At 44.8% G+C, this 23,754-nt stretch overlaps 2 protein-coding genes and 1 long non-coding RNA gene across 3 annotated transcripts in view; 1 reads left to right on the top strand and 2 right to left on the bottom strand.

The window, feature by feature from the left end:
• Positions 1-56: 56 nt before the first annotated feature.
• LOC139054299 (uncharacterized) lies at positions 57-7,165 on the bottom strand. The gene is made up of 3 exons (XR_011511103.1): positions 7,075-7,165; positions 4,457-4,559; positions 57-351 (listed from the first exon to the last, which is right to left on the bottom strand). It is a non-coding gene; the product is annotated as an uncharacterized lncRNA (long non-coding RNA).
• A 5,332-nt stretch (positions 7,166-12,497) lies between these two features.
• LOC135901239 (NADH dehydrogenase [ubiquinone] 1 alpha subcomplex assembly factor 3) lies at positions 12,498-13,362 on the bottom strand. Its single transcript, XM_065430953.1, has one exon. The coding sequence runs from the start codon at positions 13,151-13,153 to the stop codon at positions 12,611-12,613; it is 543 nt and encodes a 180-aa protein (XP_065287025.1). The 5' UTR covers positions 13,154-13,362; the 3' UTR covers positions 12,498-12,610.
• A 226-nt stretch (positions 13,363-13,588) lies between these two features.
• LOC135901240 (death-associated protein 1) overlaps positions 13,589-23,754 on the top strand; it is a 36,113-nt gene continuing 25,947 nt past the window's right edge. The window contains exon 1 of the mRNA XM_065430954.2: positions 13,589-13,777. Within this exon, the coding sequence (XP_065287026.1) occupies positions 13,726-13,777 (52 nt within the window). The 5' untranslated portion in view covers positions 13,589-13,725. The remainder of the gene's footprint in view (positions 13,778-23,754) is intronic.

Here is a 23,754-nt window from a genome sequence, read left to right as displayed (position 1 = left end):
CACAAGTTCTAAAATGATGCACCAACCTTCTTCACTCCTTGGTGGTCTAATGCTATGTGGAGCAATAAGAATGTTCGATAGGTGCTAACCCCATAAATTCAGTGCAAAATTGAGGACAATAAAAAAATTACAGCAGAACCCATCTCGCGATGACTTTCAAAGTTAATGCGATTATTATTCAAGCAATATGTAGTGACACACCGTATTGCCACCAACAAGATGCTTCATGTATGAGCCGTTTGCTGCAGCCGTGCGCCTCTGTCATGCTTCCTTCTGCCCATAATGTGCCATCTGGCGATGCACTTGCGAAGCTCCTTTTGCATGGTGTCCAAGATTCTCCTTTTGCTTGGCCTGCCAGATTGCACCAGTGGTGCACCAGTGCGCGCAAACACAAAGAATTAATTCCACACTGCCCACGGATTTTTGTGGCACAGCACTAAAGCATCAGGCTAGTATGTTTGAGGAATTAGTATAACGTGGGTTTGAATCTGTCCTGCACCAAAGAAAATTTTAAAACTTTTTTTACAATTTCAGGCAGCACAAAAAAACTAGACAAACAGACACAAAGTGGCTGAAGTAGGCTACGAATGCTAATCACATTAAAAGGGTGACAAGATGAGGTATAGAATCTCAGTTCTTCCGTGCTGAACTGACCAGATATAACAGTATGTACCAACTTGCCAAACTGTCTACCCTCTTCAGCAGGCATGTTTAAAACAAAAGCTTCGGTTTCGTAATGGAATCTAGTGCCAAAACACACATCAAAACTTATACACATCCAAGACAAATTCCAACTGCTTTTATTAATAGAACCTACTAAGCTTCTCTCTCAGTTCTGGTATGAAATTGGGCCATGGACAACCAGTTTTCTTTTCCTTTTTTTTTATGCAGAAAAATGGGAAGAATGCACTACCAGTTTGATAAGTAGAGACCCGATATTAGGCAAATGCCTATTTGTTTTTACATGCCAGAGCCCCACCCTTTTGTTGTATGAGCATTAATTGTTGTTTAAATGGTGGTTTAGTACTGACTTTATAGCACCTATTCCTGTTTTATTTTGTGCCTGTATATACATAATTTTACTTTTAGCACTTGAAAATGCTTTTTTGGGGCACTATTCTTGTTTTGAAAGCACATTCAGTTCTTTTGAAAGACTTGGCAGCATTGGCATACATTGTTGCCAATGCATAACATACTCAACACGCCTGTCAATGTGACCTAGCAAATAAGCGCTCGCATTGTCAACATTAGCCAAGCTTTTCAGGGCCTCTCACCATGTGACACTTGTTGGGAATGCCAGAGAAACAGATTATAAAATGTCTTTTTATTGAGCAATGGACATGCAACTCCATGTTGCACATTGCAGGCTGGGATTTAGGAGAGCAATTAAGGCACAGAATTTTGAGAAAGGTGTACTGTAGACTGCAGATTGGGAAGAATGTTGACTTATAACACATTGGGCTACATATGTGTTAAGTGGAAGCACGCAAAGTCCACTGGAAGTACTCTCAATTGTAGTTATGCAGTTTGCTTTTTGGAGTGCAGCTCTTATGCGCCTGTTCCTGCGGTGAGCGTCGGCATTTCGTATGTAACTGGGCGAACGCGGCGTGCAGCGGGGGGATGAAAAAACAAGAGGCGCGAAGTGGAAAGTGGAAAGGGGGTGTAGCGGAACCATGAGACAGAAAGCGGAGAAGGGCATGGCGAAACCGTGAGAAGAAAAACGTAGTGTGGTGACAGTTGCTACGAGATGGCGCCAGAGTAGCACGCATCATCTGGGAGGTTTGTCGGCGGCAGCTTCTGTGGATTGCACCCACGCATAACCCATGCACTGGCCCCCCCGCAGTGGCTCTCGCAATCTCCAGATTTGCGAAGCAGTGGCGCTACGCTTTGCTCCATTTCCAACGTGCCGCACAAGACCAATTGTCAACACCAGCCAATACATTGCGAAATGAAAACATGTATACAGCAGCACTCAAATTTTGCATTAGGGAGTATCGTAATGGTTGGTGATTTTTTTCGGTACTTCTGGTCCTTTTGTGGGTTTACAGACAAACCAGCCAATGATGGCTCATCTAAGCTCTGCAATAGAGGAGTAATAAACTCAGCTCCTCACTCTGCTCCCCCCCACTCTTCCTATTTAAATAGGTGTATGTGAGGAGATACCTACTCATGTGCTCCCATGTGTGAGAAAAAGAGAAACATTTAGCAAAGAATAAAGCCATAGCTATATACAAAAAGTGCTAAAGGAAGAGTTATTGTGAACAGTTCACAAGTTGAAACAGCTACTGCGTCATAACACAAGTTTAGTGCATCCCATGTGTGTGGCAGCAGCTGCTGAAGCTTGTGCAAAGGCATGCAGCCTATCTTAGACAAAAAACATGGATTTTTCTGCTAAAAGAAATTTCTGAGGTTGTTGAAGGTGAGCAATCAAGAATCCAAGAGTGTGTACAAACATACGGAAATAAAAAACACCCCATTCACCTCTGTTAACATTGCGCACTCTTTTTCAGCCTACAAGCTCCTTCTGAGTGAAAAAAGGCACAATCTCAAACCCCAACACCTAGAGACAACAAAGATTTGTGAACATACACTGTTCAACACTTTTCTTACTGGAACATTTGTTGACTTCAATCCATTAGACACAGAGTTCAGCTTCTCTGATTAACCATTTAGCAGCTTTCCTGGTGTATTTCGTGTTTTTTGTGCTTGCTTTACTTAATATACCATTGATAAGCAGGAAAGTGTTGGCTATTAAATGTACACTATCTACTCATAGTGTCGGAACAAATCTATTAAGCGTGCTGGCAGCAGTGTGTGGATTGACAAAAAAGCGGCCACTCGTGCACCGCAAAGCCCTGTCAAGTGATGGCTCGTGCAGTATCATTGCTGCCCTTCAGACCTCACAAGTGAAGCTATGTCAGTTTTCGACCCTGAAAATAGAGCTATCACAAATTCAATACATAAAGGGGTCATTTGCGAACAGGTTATAGTGCCTATTTCGAACCCTGTCATGCCTAGAATTATGTATTTAAGTGCATGCTTTAGGCGCCCAAAGTCAACATTTTAGTGCCTAAACATAGCCTCTTGCGATAAGTATGGCAAGATATAGAAACAAAAATACAAGCACGACACCCTTACAACCACAATGAAAAAGTGCCAAATGGTAGAAGTAAAGGCTTTCAAGTACATGGTGCATGGCAAGCAAGGAATTGCTAGAGCAGTGTACAAGCTTTTAAAAAGGCGCTGCATATTACACACAACCACAAAAGCACAGGCATAAAATAGCAGTAGCCTACAATATTATGATGACTTAAGTCTCAACATGTTTTCTTCTCTAGAGCTTCCTTAATTTAATTGGTCAACAGAAATTAGCAATGTGTTGTTGCAGTGGCATGCATATAAAAAGCTGTGCAAATGCTTAGAAGGCACATGCCAAGACCATTGTGAAAGACCCATAAGCATCTCCAAGTTCAAACCTCAGCTGACGATGCCTTGATAAAGATCACTCAAGTTAGCAGAATTTTTCATGAAGGCTGTTAGAAACGCTGAGAGGGCTCGTTGCTGGCTGCACCAGCGCCTGACTGCTTTACCAAGGTTCATTGCAACTGGCATTTAATTTAGGATGCAACCACTCTCTTTAGAGCATTCACCATTATGTATGCAAGACGTGCTCATTACAGTGTAATAGAGCTCGAAACAAACTAAGACCACCAGGACAGAAAAGAGTGTGAAGAGGGCTCACTTCACTTTGTTTCATTTCCTATTACATCGAAATAAGTATGAACCATCCCAGCAACAAGTGGTGAAGCCATGCTCTGTGCCTGCAGGGTTTCACATCAATATGTCTTCACATCTGCTTGTGGCAATCATATTTTAAAACTGCCTGCAGGACACAAGCATAGGTAAGTTCTCAACAGCTGATGCTGCCACATGCCAAGATGGAGGTGAACCCAGAGGGGACAAGATGGATATGCACTGAAACTCTTAACAGCTGATGCTGTAAAAGGAGGAACATGTTCCCCCATCCTCCTTAACACACTTATCCCTCAAGGTGGTTTTTGCAGTGATGCAAGTGGAATCCAGCACCAACGATAAAGAAGCCTGCTCTCGCTGCACGAATTCTAGCAGCTACTTACTGAAAAAAGCCCTTATTTCTATTACTTCGTAAAGTGAAATGACAGATTGACAATTAAAATTTTGGGCCCACCATTCATCAAAGCCTTCGCTCCTGTCACACAACAGTGATAGTCATTTACGTGTATTTCCTTTCTCTGCTGCTGCATACTCATTACTTTCCTGGGAACTCCCTGCACATCTAAGTGTCCTGTAGCATTCTTGACAGGAAAGTGGTAGGTGCGCAGTGTTAAGAAAATAAAATGCAGACATGATTGATGTAGGTTGTTACTGACGTGTGACAAAAATTTCACACTAAAGGCTGCACAGTAATAGCACCTACCAGGACAAACTTTGCTTTCCCAAAAGTTGCCGGTTCTTGATGCCCTTATGGCCAGTCACGGCACGATCAATAGTAAACGGGTTGCTATATGCAGCCAGGCAGCCTGTATGAGCAATCACGTGTCAGCACACATAAAGAAACAAGGCTCCTCAATTGCCATGCTACAGCGCATATGTCACAGGAGGGTAAATGAGTTGCCTACTTTGGAGAGAATTAAGGGATGTGGGTGGAGGAATCGAATTGAGATGCACGAGTAGTATTTACAAAGGGAACCTGAATAGCCAGAAAGGCAATCCAGGCACACAAATACTCTGCAGACTGCATATGGGCTATGTGTTGTTCTGGATCAATCACTTTTGGGGATATCACTGGATGCTTATTGGCTAAGCCTGTGGGCAAAATAATTTTTTTTTTTTTAATATTTGGGATTTTACGTGCCAAAACCACTTTCTGATTATGAGGCACGCCGTAGTGGAGGACTCCGGAAATTTTGACCACCTGGGGTTCTTTAACGTGCACCTAAATCTAAGCACACGGGTGTTTTCGCATTTCGCCCCCATCGAAATGCGGCCGCCGTGGCCGGGATTCGATCCCGCGACCTCGTGCTCAGCAGCCCAACACCATAGCCACTGAGCAACCACGGCGGGTCTGTGGGCAAAATGTCCATCGCACCAGACGTAATTTTATGCAAAAGTGAAAGTATTCCTGAAAGCTATCAACAAAGAACATAGCCCCAGCTACAGAGCTTTAACACAGTGAGGAAGCCGTTCTTTCTCAGTGTGTAGTTCCTTGGTGCACCGGGACCTCTAAGGCGCAAAAACTGGCTTTAAGCCACAATACACTGCAACTACTGTGGTCATGCATGCAGTTGCCTGCATATTCTCTTATAAAACTGCATGTGCATGGCCTAGAATGTCTATTAACAAATGTGTGTCACCACTTATTGTTAATTGACATTCCACGACATGTACATAGTTTTTTAATACAGCATGCATGCTGAGTATTTGCTTGCAAGTTGGGGTGTGCAAGTAGCAATCTTCTAATAGTGCCAGAAGAGAATCAAATTGAGTATTGAATAATTTTCGAATAGTTTTTGAATGAGGAACACTTATTTTCACAATAAAAGCTATATTCACATTCTAATATTCATTATCATTAGCAAGTTTCTGTCATTACATTGCATGTTAAAGTGCTTATTACTAAAAGCAAACATATAGCATTAGAGTTTGTTCGCATGCACAGGACTCTTCAGAGAGCACAAATGATGGGTGTACAGCATGTAAAATGTGGCTTCCTGAGCAACATAGCTTGCTTTACTATATAATTCCTCTTCAAAGTTAAACATTCGGCAGATATGCCTGGTTGGGGACAACTGAATTAGAGAGAAGGAAAACTCAAACCAAAATTTGTTTTAAAAACCCAATGTTTCGGAGCACCGACCGGCTCCTTCTTCAGGGGTGAGATGGCATGAGGCATAGCAGTGCTTATATATATTTTTGCCATTTTGACAGGCATGCATACACTTTTTGTATACCTTGCGCCTTCTGGATGTGCTAAGATTCCGAAAGGAGCTGCCTCCTGTAGCTTTTTCTCTCCCCAAGACGACAGCACCGTCGGGGCTAATATGATGATCAATAAGCTCGCAATGTTCTGCCACAGCACTGCATTCTCCGTTTAGAGAATGCAGTGCTATGTCAACAGAAGTTATGAGAAATACAAAATGCATTGATGTCCAATAGGCACTATCTCCGAAAAAATCAAAATTTTTCATTGAACAGGTATTCCACTACAAAAATTTAAGTGCAAGCACTACAGTTTGGCTTGCTGGGCAGCGGCCACCGGTGTTCGGGGGGGCTTGCGTGGTCGTCGCTCTCTTTTCGTCAAACTCTGACTAAAAGGCGGCATCTTCAGGCTCACTGCTGCTCAATCCATTGATAAAATCAGCGGCAGACACAGCGGAATCACAAGATATGCAAACTTTCAATGCGCCATTTTTGCTTTCTACTTTGACGATCACGAAACTTACGAAAAGCGCTCAAACATTAACACCTGGCAGGGAAAAAGTGAACTGCTTAGAAAACAAAAATATAGTTCTCCTCCTTCACATCCTATATGGTGCAGTGTGTCCGGGAGCGGTGCTGAAGGTCTCGAAAGCGGCGTTTTAAGCCATCGTTAGTGGGCTCACGATGTCCAATGGGCACAGTACGGAAAGAGTTAACAAACACGAAAAGCTTGGAAGCAGGATGTAACAATTGCCTGCATGGATGTCTCGGCCTTCCAAAGCGGTCATCTTGCACAGGAACAATAGCTGAATCTGACTGTCTATGTTGTGAACTGTTATGAGTAAGGGAAGCAACCAACATACATAACAGACGCAGTTCAAAACAAGGATCACTGCTTGAGTGGCTATGAAAACACAAATTCAGGATTTTAGCAAGCCCTTGGCAAAGTTTGATTCCTATCACAACACAGGCACCACAGGTGATGCCACTACAGATCCTTCTGTGGATGCCATCTCCTCTCCAAATTTGGAACTGCATCCCTGAAATAGACTCCAAGAAGAATATACCTCAAACAGCTGAGACAGCACTGCCCAACATGAACATGAAGTACCCTACCACAAGGCATAGATCTACTGATGGCTCCTCCAAACAGCATAGCCGTTCCTGTACATGGTCTCTTCATTCAGTCGACAGGTCAGATGTTTTCATGACATTAGAGAGAACAATGTCACCAAGGTTGGCCAAGCTATATGCAATGAAACAGGCAATCAAATACACGTTATGGCTTCAACATCAATAGAAAATTTTCAGACTCAAAAATAGCACTGCAACGCCTTTGCCTGAAATGCACAAGATCAAACAATTACATTTTCACCTATGAGATAGCCGACCTACACAGCTTGGCATCTCACATTGGAAATGTAACATTTCAGCAGCTTCAAGGATGCTACAGTATTACAGTTAATGAGAAGGCAAATGAAGCAGCTTGCAAGTGTCATGATTGCATAAGATTTATAAAAGTGTTCTTCACTTAAGAGTGAGGCTTCAGCTTTGGCAAAGCATAAAATGGAACAGAAGCCTTCGCCTTTAAGTAATTATTAAATTTTTACATATACTTCGACTTGAAACTCGAATCAAGGCGACCGCAGTGTCTATCATGGTCTTTGGTGGCCCTATATTACCAGTTTAGACTCATCTTTTCGTACATGAACAGTCTTCTTTTTTGCACTGGCCAGACTACAAGTGCACATTGAAACAACTGTGGCACTGTGGAGTCTCTCGAGCACATCTTGCTTGAGTGTGCAACTTGCAAAGACAACCAAAATCAATATCAGCTGAACATGGAAAAGCTCTACTAAGAGCCCTTGACTTTGAAGTGGATGCTGGGTCCCTGGCCTTGCCAATCAAAATAGCACAAAGCTCTTAACTTCTTTTTTTAATATATCAAATCTATGGGTTTGTTCTACAAACTGTGACCCATCTAGGCACACACTGGTAATTGCACAGCTCTCTATTACATTGCCTGCATTTATTCATGACAATGAAATTCCACAACCATTCTGCACGGCACGGCATTACATATTATGTACTCAACTTCAATTGAACTCATGCCATGTGGGCAAAAATGCCCACATGGCATGGTGCTGACGGCATTTCCTACTATTCATTTTTTGCAAGCTGAAGGAGCAAGCCGAAGGAGCAGAGTGCCAACTCCTCACCTTGCTAGAGAATTTAATGGATATGTAGTATAACTGTATGCGATACCAATGTCTTCATGGAAAGAGCCTGTTGGCTTTCCATGGTGCATATTCTTCTTGGCCACTATATGCACCCACCCATGGGAGTGGGGTTAATGGCAAGTAAGCTATTTGGACAGCTAAGGGAAACCCCTTTCCTAATATTTTTTTCAACCAACCTGTTCACTGCGCAAGCCGTTTCCTCAGTTTCCAAGCCTGCTGATCTGGGCCGTTTGTGTGTGTGGCACATGACCACAGCACACTCGTTGAACTACTGGGGTACCTCCTATTCATGCTGATGTGATATGCAATGGAACTGTTTCTTGAAGTGCACAGGGATGAGGGGCAGGTGCACCTTGCTTTTTGGGGCAAAGCTTCTCCTGAAATCTTAATATGTGCCTGACTATAGTCAAAACAGAGGTTTCAATCATGTTAACAGAGAGGCAAGAGGAAGCTCTATTAATTAACACAACTGAAAGTTGACTGAAACAATGTTTAATACAAAGCAGGGCACCATCTCTGGGACACTTCTAAATTTCAAGGCCACGCACGAAGTGTATACACAGCAACTATGATGCATCCTGTACTTGGCCATAGGAGGCACCTCCAACTTCACTACAACACAAGTTTATTGCAGAATGGCACCAACCCTTATGATGAAGTGTAGCAAAAAGCCCAAGCACTGCAGTGCTGCCTACTTAATTGGCGTAATAGACTACATGCCCATGACAATATGGCACTGAGAACATGATCAATGGATAGACATTGGTTAAGCAGACTGCAAAATAAATTCAGGGGTCTCACATGCCAAAACTTCCACACAAAAAAAATCTGATTATGAGGCATGCTATAGTGGAGGACCCTAGATTAATTTTGACCACCTGTGTTTCTTTACGTGTGCTTAAATCTAAATACACAAGCATTTTTGCATTTTTCTCTCACTGAAATATGGCTGCTACAGCCACGATCGTACCCTAAACGTCAAGCTCAGCAGCACAACGCCATAGCCGTTGGGCTGTTGCAGCACGTTAAGCAGACTGCAATAACTATTCTTACCGTGGTAAGCCAGAGAAAGCTCAGCAATAACAGGTAGCACTGCAACCACTGGAAGTTCTGGCTCCAACTCGCGATGACATCATGAATTTTGACAGCATAACTCATGCCCAGTTAAAAGTCAGTCTAGTTTTGAAAAATTTTCTTATACCAAAAGAGCCAAATATAAGAAAATACCTAGAAATATTACACGACACCAACATATCAGTGCAAAATTCAAGGAAGGGAAATGTAGCCTTTTTTTACTCCAGTAATAATCAACCTTCTTCTGCCAAATGAATGAAGATGCAAGCTACGAAATACTTTACCAGTATAAACTCTTCATTTCTCTTTGTGCCCCTTCAAGTGATTCCCAACTACTAGCTATGTAAACATGTATGAACGTAAGACAGTATATTATATCAATGCATTTACTTCTTGGTGCCCTCTGCCTAGGAGGGAACATGCTATTCTGAGGTCAGCTTTAAGCTTGCCCACATGTTTTTTTTTATTTCAGTTCACAGCAGTTAGCAAAGTATACAGTAGACTCCCTTTAAGACGAACTCGAAGGGACCATGAAAATTTGCTCATCTTATCTGAGGAATATAATTGGCAACATGACCAGGTGCATCCACACATCTTACTTCAAAATGGTAAATGAAGTGGGCTTACAATGGGGAAAAAATGACACAAAAAGCATTTATTTAGCTGAACTTAACAGAAAACTGTCTTCAAGTGGTACTCTTGCTTTGTTTCATCCAGACCGTGATGGATGTTTGGCATTTCTGTGCAAATTGGCGAGCAACCACAAACGATGCCATCTCACCTAATGACCTTCAAAAATCCTTCTGTGCCTTCGTACCGCTGGAAAAAGTTCACTGGGGAGTTCAAGCACGCATCTGCTGCCTCACAGGTCATCGGTGCAGGTTCCAAGCTAGCATAAGTATGAAGCAGCATGCTGAACGTGCGGCAAAGCAACGCAACCTAGAGGAAAGTCTAAGTGACGTTAAGCGAAGTGGGGAAGGAGAAACGAGGTGAAGCATCGCGGAGGAGGAAGGTAGGCAGAGGTACACTGGGTTGACCTCCTCTGGTAGTTGCTGCAGGTTTTGTTTGCGATATGAACGTACCAGGTTGGTCTCGTGATAACATCATCCTTGCGTGCTGTATGCTGTGTATGCGAGTGAAAGCATGTGACGGCGAGCAGATGATGGCAGTTCAATCTCTCATGCGCAAAGGCAGGAAAAGGGGTTGGGGAGGCGCACACTCTTCCATCATGTGCATGGCACCGGGGAGGGGAGGGGGGTGTTGTACTTTGGTCGCGTGGGCTTCATCTTGAAAGCAATCTGCTTTTGGGGCACAGTCTAGGTGGGCCGATGCCTCATAGCTTTGTGTGTGCTGTGTTCTCGTTGCTTAGTTTTGGCTGAAGCAATAGACAGCGCGAAGGTCACTTCGCTTGCTGCTGCTGCCACGATTCCTCATGCCAGCGTTTTGACAGCAAGCATCCGTGGTCATCGAGTGTGATGTGTTCATGTTTGCCTGTGCGTGCTGACAGCATGCTTGTCAATTTAGTTAATAAGCGAATGAAAGAGGCATTCTACTCCAGCAGCTGCTGTGTATGGCGTGGCTGCGCGAGCCCTCTCTTGAACACGATTTGCAATGTGGACAGTCCAGGTGCACCAAGGGCCAATAGTTTCGTGTGTGCTATAGCACCCATACGCTCGCGCATCACCCGTGTTCATGAAGTGAAATGTCACTGTGTGCTGCACCTGGGGGTGCAGCACATCGAGGTATCCTAGCCTGCAGGATCAGTAGCAGCGGCGGTTCATCTTAAGTGGATTTTTTTGCCATCGAGTCTATGGAAAACCAAACAAATGTTCCCATGTCGTTTGTTATATGGGAGAATTCGGCTAGACTGAGTTCGTCTTAACAAGAATTCACTGTATAGTGCTCACTCACAGCTCTCAATAGTAGCTTTTACAACCATGTGAAACTGCAAGTTTGCAATGGACAGATGTCGTTTCCATATTTTCCAGTCATCAACCCCTTTGTCATGGGTCACCTGTAAATCGTTCTTTTCATAATAACCAAAAACACCGCTCCACCATCATGACTGTGAAATATATGGTAACTAGTACTGGGCAAGTGATTAAACTTCAGATTAATTAATTAATGCATTAAGCAGAATTAATATATTTGATAATAATTAATCCATTGAGGCGACATGACCAAAATCAGGCAAGCATGGACCCTGATGTCCCCGCTTTACTTTAACAGCAAGGAAGGGAACCACATACCGAGTGTTTCGACTAACAGAGCATCTGCATGCATGTCACTCAAGAGTTCGAATAAAAGCCAATCGTGTGCTGCATTTTAAGTCACTGGGACAAGTGGTCAAGTGTATAGTCTAACATGATTTTGCCAGAGTAAGCTTAATACGCTTGATGCATGTATGCTAAAGCAAGGTCGGTGTCACCAACGTGACACAAAAGTCTGTTCAAATAGTAAGGTTTCTTTCTTTTTTGTTTATGTACAAGTTTACAAAGCTTATGTACAAGGTTTACGTACAAAAATTATAAGTTGAGTGTTTTTGCTCACTAGATCTGATTAAGTTAAAAGGCTCCAAAAAACAGGTTAAAATTGTTGATGAATCTTAGTCTTAATGGCAAGTAATAAAATGGACGACATGGGATTCTTAATGAGACTACATGATGTGAACCTAAGGCCAAAAGCGTTTTGTGCATTCTGCGTAAGCGAAATGGAGTTACTGCTGCCACAAATCATACCTTTTTCTCACTGCACTTGGCAGCAGAACACTATATCCACTGAACCACCAGTTTATGTTCATTCATAATAGAATGTGACAATTTGTTACACTTTCCCTTTGCTTTCCAGTTCCAGGATGCCTCACTTCTGGCTGGTTCACACATCTGCGAGGCTTGAACATAATGAGCGAATGCATTAAAGCTGTATTTTCAACTGAAGACTTGTACTGCATGCACGATGTCAAATTGTGGAATATGTAGAAGTACCTTTCATGAGAATCTGGTATTTGTATCCCAATCAAAATCAATTAGTATTTAGCAACAACAAATGTAAGGCCAGAAATAAACGTGACCATCTGTAGCGTGCCCAACAGAGTTGCTAACGAGTATACAAGGTAAACATCACAGAGCCAAAAACGAACGGAGCGCACTGCCTTGCTTACTATATACCACGCAGCATGGAAATTTCAATCATGCAAACCAGTCTTAGGAATAGAAAACGACAGCGTACTTTTTAAATTTTACTTTTATTTCTCTATTGAAAATCGCAGGGTACGAATTACGCCTTTAAAATTGAACTAATAGTCACTTACAGGGGCAGACACGGTGGAACTATGTTTTCTAGTCAGCAGCCAAAGCAGCTCTTCGCTCTCTTCCCACCTCCAAGTAAAATTCGGCTCCACTTGTGATATGACAAGGAGGTATCATCGCGGCAGCCACATTTCTGTCTTCCACGTTAAGAAAGTTGAATGTTGAGCATGCGATGGCCGTAGGATGCATTTCGACGGCGATTTTCCTTTTTTTAAGGTGTTGTACCACCTTCATGTCTAACGTTTCACCGCTGTCACCAAGGCCTATAACCAAAACGTCAAGCTTCGGTTCAAGCAAGGTGAACAACGAGAATGATTCTTCAATGATGTCGTACGAAGACTTCACTCGCCACTGCAGGACACTTCTCGGGAAAAGAGCGATCGGACCAACAACAAACAAACCGTTGTTTAGGCGGAACCCAGCGGTTGAATACGAGTCCACGAGTAACATGTCAATCCTCTCTTTGTTGAGTACAGAAACCGTCGTCTTTCCGTCGCCTTCATATGATGACCAGCGGACATGCAGACGAGGCTTGAACGCCTTGTCGAAAAGAGTCCTGCTCCTAGCCAACATGTTAATCTTCTACTCAGTCACAAGCTAATGAGGTCAGAATGTAATACAGAACTTCGTTTACGGTGCCCCACACTTCAGGCCACGAATGAGCACATCAGACTATACTTCTGCACATGCATGGCACATTGCACATCTCGGGCCCTGCACATCCCTGCATCCTACAAGTCAGAACTTCCTGCAAAAAAATTCCTGCAAGAAACGTCAATCTTTCCACTTCTGCAGACGGCGCTGCATTCAAATTGTTATATCTTTATTATTTTTTTTATTTGTGACATTGATTCTTCTTTTGTTTAAGCGTTTCATTTTTGTAGCCTCACAACAAAATGTTAATGCTTGTATTTTTTGTGGCAATACGCAAGAAATCAACTTCACGAAGCATTAAAAATTAAACAAATAAGCAACTTGTTTACAGCTCTCGTCTGTACCCACAATGCATTTGCGAATCAGATAAAGAGAAGCGCAGCTCGAACGCGGTGCGATTTGTGCGCTCTCTTATTACTTTGTTATTAGTTGAGAGGTAGTACGAAGGTACTCTAGCAGATACCTTGTCGTACATCATAAAAGTGAAGGAAATGTCTGCTGTCGAAGAAGCTAGCGAGCTGAAAGGCGGCCATCCTCCTGCAGGTAACAAAGCATCTAGCAGGTTTCTTGTTCGCATACATATGGTCACTGTGGTCGACACGTTGCAGCGCAGTGTGCTCGCTCATAATCTGTGCACTTCCCTACTGCGCAAATACTGATGGTGTTTACTGCATTCGCCTTCGTTTCGTTTGTCGCGCAACACCTGTTAAGATCTCTCCGCGCATCTTTTTTTGTATAGCAGTGCAGTTGTGTGTGCGCATGTGCGGCGGTGGTGTTGTCTACAAGCCTGACGTAAACGGCCAGTGGGAACGCCTGTCGATACCGTAGTTGAGGGAAACACCCTTCGTGTCATCCAAAATCTCGCGCATGACACATGCTGTCACCAATGTATTTTGAGTCGTGGCCCACTCAAACTTGCGTCCGATTCCGCAGGCTTTCAGTGTAACCTGTTCTGTCCGAATATGCCTTCGGTAGCCCTTGCCTGCCCACGTGGTGAAGAACCAGTTTCGGCGCGACGCGTTGCCTAGAATAACGGCACATTGCGCTTCGATGACCTTGAAAGTTGGGTGATTTTCAGCTGTCTACGCATTAGCAACAGGGCGACCGTACCTTGAATACGTTGCATTGCGGCCAAAACTACTAAGTGACAGTCGACAGAGAAATTTTGAGCGTAATGTTGCAGACATACTACGCCGCTTTTTTTTTCTTCCCCAGCAGTGTTCGCCGACACAGCTATTTCAATTGGTTGATTTACACGCAATTGATTCGTGGCATAAAAAATCCGTAATTTGCCATGGCAGCACTGGCACATAGTCATAATTCCTCATCTTATGACTTTAACTTGCTTGCATCAATACATGATAATAGGAGTTACCTCTAACTTTATGCACACAAAGGTATGTGCTGACATGCTTTCGTTATGTGCTGACATGCACTCTAAACAGTTTTTGTGACCGGCACAGGCAAGATGGATTTTTGCTGAAGGCAGGTGCGTAACACATTCATGTTACATGCCTGGCTTGTAGTGTCGGAAACCAATGCTTTAAAGCAGCGAGAAGCCCTGCATACTATTCAACAGCATATTTGCAACTTGCAGATCTTGTGAAGTTGCTGCAGCAGTTCACACATTTCTAGTTTCTCATTCTTTACTCGTTGCTAGATCAGCACCGTATATTTTTCCTGTGAACTTATGCCAATTTATAGGCCATTCCATGCCAAATTCACCAATTGTTGAGCTCTGCAATCTTCGTTTGTATATATATCATAAAAAGTCAACAGACACCGAGAACAGCATGGGGAAAATTACTTGTACTTACTAATTAAATCAAACAAATGATAGATTAATGGCAATGAAAGTGGATGAAAATCTTGCCGCAGGTGGGGAACGATCTCATGTCTTCGCATTATGCGTGCGATTGCTCTAACCAATTCAGCTACCGTGGCGCTCTTTCCCCATCCGTGCCAAGGGGGACGACGTTTACAGCAGCATGGTCAGTGCAGGAAAGAACCAAGGTTTATTGAGAGCGTGGCTTATAAAGACATGAAATGCAGCGCGCTGTACAACTGCGCATCACAGATGCGCATCCGCGCTGATATAATCAGTACACACGTCCGATACATCCTCCCTCGGGCAACAAACAAAACAGATTTAGATACATATACACATTTGCCAAAACTTATGACACTTGCTTAAAATGTTCATCATAATGAAGCTTCTGGGGAGGCCGGACGACACGAGTCGACCTTCTAGTAGCATGCGTTGGTTGGATGCCAGGCAAAGGATCGCCGTCACTTGCCGGTAGCATTGATCCTACGGCTGTTTCTAGAGATGACGTCTCGGTGGCTTGCGCTGTTGGTTCATTTGGTGCTGCAGACGCCGGTGCACCAGAGCTTTCACATTGTGGAATCTCCTCGCAGTCGTCATCACTTTCACTGCTATACAGTTCACCCGTCCTAAGTAGATGTCGGCGGTTGCGCCGCAGAACACGTCGATCTTGCGTTCGTACCAAATAGGAACGTGGAGCAGTTTCACCAACGACCTTCGCTTTTGGGGACCACGCAGTTGCATCCTGAAGCCTCACTTTTGTGCCTCTGTGCAGTATTGGCAAAGGCCTCCCAGCCTTGGCTTGGTGGCGCTTCCTCACAGGGGTCCGGGACACCCTACCGAAGTCAGGAAGGTTAGAACGAAGTCGCCTTCTTTGCAGGAGCTCACCCGGAGAATGCCCATCTTCCAGTGGGGTTGATCGATAGGCTAGTAAACCCAGCCAGAAGTCCTCCCTCGCCTCTCGAGTCTTTTTCAGGATGCGCTTTACGATTTGGACACCTTCCTCAGCCAAGCCGTTCGACTGCGGATAACGGGGGCTGGATGTTACATGCTTGAAATCGTATGTTTTGGCAAATCTGGCAAATTCATGGCTTGAAAACTGGGGTCCGTTATCCGTGCAAACTTCTACAGGTACGCCGTACCTGGCGAACATAGCGCTAAGGGCTGCGATCGTAGTTGCTGCAGTTGTGTCGTCAAGTTTCTCAACCTCAGGGAAATTTGAAAAGGCGTTGTAAGCAACCACGTACGAATTTCCAGCATAAGAAAAGATATCTACGCCGACCCTATACCAAGCACATCTTGGAACTGGCCGCATTAAAAGTGGTTCATGCGGTTGCCTGTACGCGTACTTTCGGCAGGTTGCGCAGCTTTCTACTAGGGCAGCTATTTCGCCGTTCAGACCGGGCCAAAATACAAGAGTTCGGGCCCTCTCTTTGCACTTTCGCAACCCCAGGTGGCCAGCATGTATCCTGTTCAGGATGCTTTGTCTCATACTCCTCGGTATTACAACTTTCGAGCCCTTCAACACTATTCCATTAACGACTGACAGCTCTTTCGCAAAAGGCTTGAGTTCCCCGGTCACCGGCTGTCCGCTTGTTAAGCACTGCCTCACGGCCTGTAAGTATACGTCACGAGACGTTTCTTGCTGCAGTAGCCGCTGCGTTTCGGAAGTGACCATGTAGCCCAAGGACTGCACCGCATGGATCTCCACGTCGTCGGTGGTACCAGAAGTGGTGCCAACTTGATCTTTGCCCTGGTCAGCCGTTGAGCGTGACAACATGTCAGCGAGAACCAGCTGTTTCCCGGGAATGTACTGCAAGACAAAGTTGTATTTTAGTAGCCGCAAAAAGAATCTTTGCACTCGCGGTGGCATGTCGGCGATTTCCTTTTGCGCGATCGCTATAAGCGGCTTATGGTCTGTTTCGATAAGCACTTTTCTTCCGTACACAAACTCGTGAAACCTTTCACAGCCAAAACAAATTCCGAGCGCCTCCTTTTCAATTTGTGCATAGCTTTGCTCGGCTCGGGTTAATACACGAGATGCATACGCTACCGGTCGCCATTCACCATTGTAGCCTTGCAATAATGCTGCACCAACACCTTCCTTTGATGCGTCGCACGTTATCTTAGTTTCTCGTTGCGGATCAAAGATTGCAAGCAGGGGGGCGGTAGTCATAACTTGCGTTAAGATTTGCCACTCTTTCGCGTGGTTTTCTGTCCATTGGAACTCTGCGCGGGACTTGATAAGCTCTCGTAAAAGCGTCGTTCGCTCGGACAACCGTGGCACGAATTTGCTGAAATAGTTCAGCACTCCCAGCATCCGCTGGACGTCAGTCTTTGACGTTGGTGTCGGCATGTTCGCCAGGCTTTCGATAAGCTTTGGGTCAGGCGATATGCCCGTTCGGCTTATGGTGTCACCAAGGAATTTGACTGATTCCACACCGAACTTGCATTTCTGCGCGTTGAAAGTCAATCCTGCTTTCTCGGCAGCCTTAAGCACTTCTGTCAACCGTTCGTCGTGTTCTTTTTTACTGGAACACCAAACTAAAATGTCGTCAATGTATACCAGCACCCCAGGTAGGCCCTCGAATACTTGACTCATGGTTTGTTGGAATACCTCTGGTGCGGACGAAATGCCGAAAGGCAGACGCAGAAAACAGTATCTCCCAAACGGTGAAGAGAAAGTGCAGATCTTAGATGTGCGCTCGTCAAGCGGTATCTGATGATAGCCGGAGATCGCGTCAAGACAGCTGAAGTACGCGGCATTGGTTAAATGGGCTTCCAAATCTTCGCGCCTAGGAAGCGGGAAATGCTGCCGCTTTATGTACTTGTTCACAGCTCTGGGGTCCATGCACACGCGTAGTGTGCCATCTTTCTTTTTTGCCAGAACTAAAGGACTGGCCCAGTCGGTAGGCTTGTTCACTTTAACAATTATGCCAGCACGCACCATTCTTTCAAGTTCCTTCTTTAGAGGCTCTTCCAGTGCCAAAGGAACTCGTCGAGCTGGTTGCACGACTGGCACCGCTTCAGGTTGCAGGACCATGCTGTATGCCTGCTGCAAACAACCTAGGCCCTCGAAAACATGCCTGAATTTCTTGAGAAGTCCGTCGTAGGAAATTTTGTCTACGGCGCCTACTTTACGCTGGACCAGCCCCAAAGCCTCACTAGCTTCTAGCCCGAGTATGGCCTGACGGCCATTTTTCACAACGAAAAATGTGACCGTAGCAGAAGTATTACGAAGCCTTACTTCCTGCGTAGACGTTCCATAGCACGCTATGGTACCGCCGTTATACGCCCTCAGCACCGAATTCGTTGGCTTCAACTCTTCAGCTCCCCTCAGTTGGCGGTAAATTGACATGGGAAACAGGCTTGCCTGCGACCCCGTATCCACTTTAAAGCTTATCTCGCGATTGCGAACTTGGGCTTTAACCGTCCAATCCCTTTCGTGACTAGATGTTGTGATCTCGAGAATGTCGAAGTCATCGTCTTGCTGTTTTTGGACTTCGCTGACTACCGCTGACGCGCAACTACTTGCAAAGTGGTTCAGCTTGTGGCACAAACGACACCTCTTGCCAAACGCTGGGCATTGCTTCGGTTTATGGCAGCGGTTGCACTTACGACAGTGGAATTGTTCTTTTCCTTGCTTCCGCTCTTTTGTGGGCGGCGCCGTGCGCCTCGATACAGCATCGACTCTGTCTTCCCCGCTACGCCATACTTCGTTTCGCTGTGCTGCAGTCTCCGCTGCTTTACACATTTGCTCTGCTTTTTGCAAAGTCAGTTGGCTGTCACGAAGCATTTTTTCCCGTAGTCTAGGATCCTGCATGCCAAATACGATCTGGTCCCTTATCATGGATTCTTGCAAAATGCCAAAATTACACTGCGCTGCTTGCTTTTTCAGGTCACGAAAAAATTTTTCAAATGGTTCTCCCTCCGCTTGCTTTCTTGAACGGAATACATATCTCTCGTGCACTTCATTGCTCACTTCGGCGCAATAGGCATCAAATTTTCTCACCACTGTACTGTAGTTGGTCTTGTCTTCATCCAGCGCGAACTGGAAGTTGTTGAAGACGTCCAGCGCGTCGTCACCCGCCATGCTCAGCAGGAGGGCTGCCTTGGATGCTTCCGTTTTCGGCTGGTCCTTTGCCGCCGTTGCCTGCAGAAATAACTCAAATTTCTGCTTGAAACGCTTCCAGTTTTCCGTGACGTTACCCGTCAGCCGCAATGGCTGTGGTGCCTTCAGCAGGTCCATAACGCGTTCTTCGCGGGAACGGTTCCCCTCAGGCGTCGACAGGCAGCGCAGCAACTTCTGACACCATGTAACGTGCCAAGGGGGACGACGTTTACAGCAGCATGGTCAGTGCAGGAAAGAACCAAGGTTTATTGAGAGCGTGGCTTATAAAGACATGAAATGCAGCGCGCTGTACAACTGCGCATCACAGATGCGCATCCGTGCTGATATAATCAGTACACACGTCCGATACAACTTTCTTGTGTATTTATGTTTTTACTACAACTCACCTTTGGAGTGTTAGCCAGCGTCACCACTCGCAAGCCTTGGCGGCAGATGTGGGACATCCTTTCTGCTGCAGCTGTCACGAGTACGTGATCTTTTTGGGTGAAGGCAACTGGTCAATAAACCCACACATGTTGCCTGAAGGCACCAATGTTACCGGATTCGAGACCCTCGTTATGTAATGAACAAGAGGAAAGGGAGGGAGTTAACCGAGGGGCCCGATTTTTATTAATCATATCATAAGAAGCCAACAAAGACACCAAGGACAACATAGAGGAAATTACTTTTATTTACTATTGGAATTAGTGGTAAAGTAATGGCAATGAAAGTGGATGAAAAAGCAACTTGCCGCAGGTAGTGAATGATCCCACGTCTTCACATTTCACGTGCGATGCTCGCCATTTGAGCTACTGCGGCACCGTTTCCCCATCCACTTTCTTGGGTATTTGTTTTTACTACTAGGACTAACCTTGGGAGTGTTAGCCAGCGCCACCACTCGCAAACCCTTGCGGCAGATGAGGAACATCCTTTCTGCCATAGGCGTCACGAGTAGGTGACCTTTTTGGGTGAAGGCATCAATGTTGCCGGATTTGAAACCCTCGTTATGTAATGAACGAAAAGAAAGGAGGTTAACTAAGGGACCTGATTTTTATTCGTATTAGAAGCCAACCAATAATGACACCAAGGACGACATCCGCCACCAAGAGAGGCTAGAAGAGCTATTGCATCAAACTCTTGCCTTTGCTTCTGAGTTGATAAATTCGACTTCGCCTGTGATCTGCTAGCCGCCTGGTTAGCTCAGATGGTAGAGCGGCTGCCCCGGAAAGGCCCGGACCAGGATGAATTTTTCTTTAGCTGCGAAGCTTTTCTTTCAATGAACCTGTATGGGTTTCCTTTGTAGGACTTAGTTACGTTTGAGTGGATGTCTCATTTTCCCTTTAATAATTACTTCTCTCCACCTTGTGGGTTTCCACAGAATTATGGCGTCAAAAAAAAAGACATATCCTGTATCATGGGACCTGGAAAGGTCTCGTGAGCTAACCTAATTGATTTCTCTTGACACACACCCCAAAACACTTCCAATATGGCCACACAAATAATACATCGGAATGTAAGAGGTCTAATACACAACCTTTATGACAATATAAGGAACTCCTACACAAGTTTAATCCAAAGTTGCTGTGTGAGCAAAAGACGCACCTCAATCCTTCACACACTTTCTCAGATGGTATGCCATTTACCGCATTGACGCTCTCGCCTCGGGCGGCGTTGCTATAATAGTTAAGGGTGTCGCCTGTCAGCATTTACAGCTGCAAACTCCCCTAGAGGCAGTTGCAGTCAGAGTAGTGCTCTTTAGTAAAGCTTCCGACTGTTACTACTATATACAACTTGCCCAGCTATCAACTTTCCAAAACAGAATTTGAAAGCTTTGTTGCAAGACTTCCGGAGCCCTACATTGTCGTTGGAGACCTAAATGCACACAATACCTTGTGGGGTGACTCTCGGTGTGATGCCAGAGGACGCCTGATAGAGAGTTTGTCTTGTACAGGTGCATGTTTGTTAAATAAGAAAACAGACTTTTTAGTGTCGCAAACAAGACATTTTCTTGCATAGACTTAAGCATTGCATCAAGTACAGTCGTGCCATACTTAGAATGGAAGGTTGTTAAAAATCTATACGGATGTGATCATTTTCCGATTATTTTAAAGTTAACCAAACGGGACAAATGAACTCCATTTGTTCCCCAGTAGAAAGTCAACTCAGCGGACTGGCAGCGATAGAGCTGACATGTTTGACTTGGGATGACATTCGTATGGCTACAATTGACAATATAGTTGCATATTTAACAGCAGTTATTGTCAATGCAGCGTCTGTATGTATCCCATAGACAAATGGATCTCCTTCTAAACAATGTGTTTCCTGGTGGAACGATTAATGTAGGGAAGCATGAAAGAGACAAAAGGCTTGGAATCGCCTCCGCGACTCTCCAACCACAGGAAACCTCGTCTCCTTCAAGAAAATAAAGTCGGAAGGTAGAAGAACCCACCGCTATGCCAAAAGAGAAAGCTTGAAAGAATGCATCTCCGACATTAATTCTTATACAGACGAAAGAAAAGCCTAGAACAGGGTAAACAGAGTAAAAGGCCTAGAAAGTCATCCTCTGCCAGTAGTAAACGCACAAGGAGACACTCTTGAGGACCAGGCTGATTGTCTAGGAGCACATTTCAAGCAGATTGCCAGTGTTTCTCATTACACTCGTACATTTCTGAGATATCATTGTCAAGTAGACAGACAGTCCCTGGGTCGCAAAGGCACAGGCAATGAAGCATACAATCTGCCATTTAACATGGCGGAGTTCCAGGCTTCACTGAATTGTTGTAACAAGTCTGCTCCAGGAAGTGACAGAATACTACAGTAAAAGCTCATTAATTCGAACCGCAAGGGGAAGCTGCTTCAGTTCAAATTAACAAAAATTTGAACTAACGAAAGTGAAGGAGAGCAACACTACACTGCGATTTGGAAGCAGTAGGGCATGTCAGAAATTTGGCTCGTCAGAAAGTGATGGCGTGTGCCGCGGGCACACGCCATCTTCAAGTCGAAGCTCTGGGTCCGACTGTGCCACACCACCGATGTCCACCGAAACGAACGTTAGCCGAGGTTTAACACCATCACAATGAATCACGACGGCCGATGCCTCCTAAGCTGAAAACAGAGGTGCACAACCGATGAAGACTGCCGAGACAAAGACGCTGAACATGTGAAGGTGGCGAAGGTCCTGATTCGTTGGTTCTTGATTGCAAGCACAGCTGCGACGTACTTGCTTCGCTGTGTTTTGGCGCTTGCCGTGCCATCTCCGCACAACATTAGCAGCTGTACAAGACTTGCAAAGCCTCCGAGATTCGCAAAGGGCAAGGAGTCTCGGAGGTTACGTAGAACGGAGAGGCGGCAGCCGCTGCTGCCTTCTGGCTGACCCCGTGTCGGTTAGATTTTTTTCCTATTTTGCCTTCTCTCGCTGTTCTCTCCGTTTCGGAGGCAATACAGCCTTGTGTGTAGGCAGTAGGCGCGTTTCTCTGGCCGTGTGCCAGGCGAGCGTAGTTCGAATTATCCGTGAGGGAATCTTCTTGCGTTCGAATTAACGGACTTTTTTTATACATGGACTTCTGTGGAGCTTGGCCGGACCAAATCATACAGTTCGAATTATCCATAAATTTGAATTATTGAAGTTCGAATTAACGAGCTTTCACTGTATATGAAATGATCACATTTGTACCCTGAAACCCTAAGAACCCTACTGTCTGTTTAACTCCCATGTTCTTTACCGGCTACATTCCATCTGCCTGATAAGAAGTAATTGTAATTCCTATTCTCAAGGAGGGCAAGGACCCTTCCTCTGCCAGTAGTTATAGGCCTATAGCTCTGACAAGTTGCATATGCAAACTCTTTGAGAAAATGAATAACCGGCGCCTCATACATTTTCTTGAAAGCAACAAAATACTCGGTCCCTTACAGTGCTGTTTCAGGTAAGGTAGATCCACACTTGATCACCTTGTCCGCCTTGAGACAAATATCTGTGATGCCTTTGTGCAGTTCTTGTCAGTATTTTTAGACATGGAAGAAGGCATCCGACACAACTTGGTGTTTTGGAATTCTCAGTGACCTGGCTGGAATGGGAGTTCGAAGCAACTTGCTTAACGTGATTCTGAGTTGCCTCTCCTATCGCATTTTCTGTGTTAGATTTGGTAACGTTCTGTCTCGTCCTTTTACACAGAAGGCTGGTGTTCCACAAGGTGGTGTTCTAAGCTGCACTCTTTATTGTCGAAGTGAACTCGATCCAGACTGCCATACCACATACTATGTTTTATTCTGTATATGTGGACGACATCCAAATAGGTTACAAATCATATCTAAGTGTCTGCAAGTGACAAGTACAGCTCTGTTTAAATAAGTTGTCTTTGTAGTCGGATGAGAACGGTTTCGAACTAAACCCCCAAAAAAGTATGTGCGTCCTTTTCTCCAACAAAAGAGGCGTGCTACCAGACCCCCTTATAGACCTTAATGGAGAGCGACTGTGTGAGCTCCGATCATAAATTCTTGGGTATTAGACAATAAACTAACCTTTATTTCCCATCTGAAGTATCTTAAAGTATGCCTCAAGACTAAACCTGTTGATGCTCCCGTCGT

This window comes from Dermacentor albipictus, chromosome 1 (genome assembly GCF_038994185.2).
Source record: "Dermacentor albipictus isolate Rhodes 1998 colony chromosome 1, USDA_Dalb.pri_finalv2, whole genome shotgun sequence".
Taxonomy (NCBI): domain Eukaryota; kingdom Metazoa; phylum Arthropoda; class Arachnida; order Ixodida; family Ixodidae; genus Dermacentor; species Dermacentor albipictus.
This window is presented reverse-complemented; position numbering and strand designations above follow the sequence as displayed.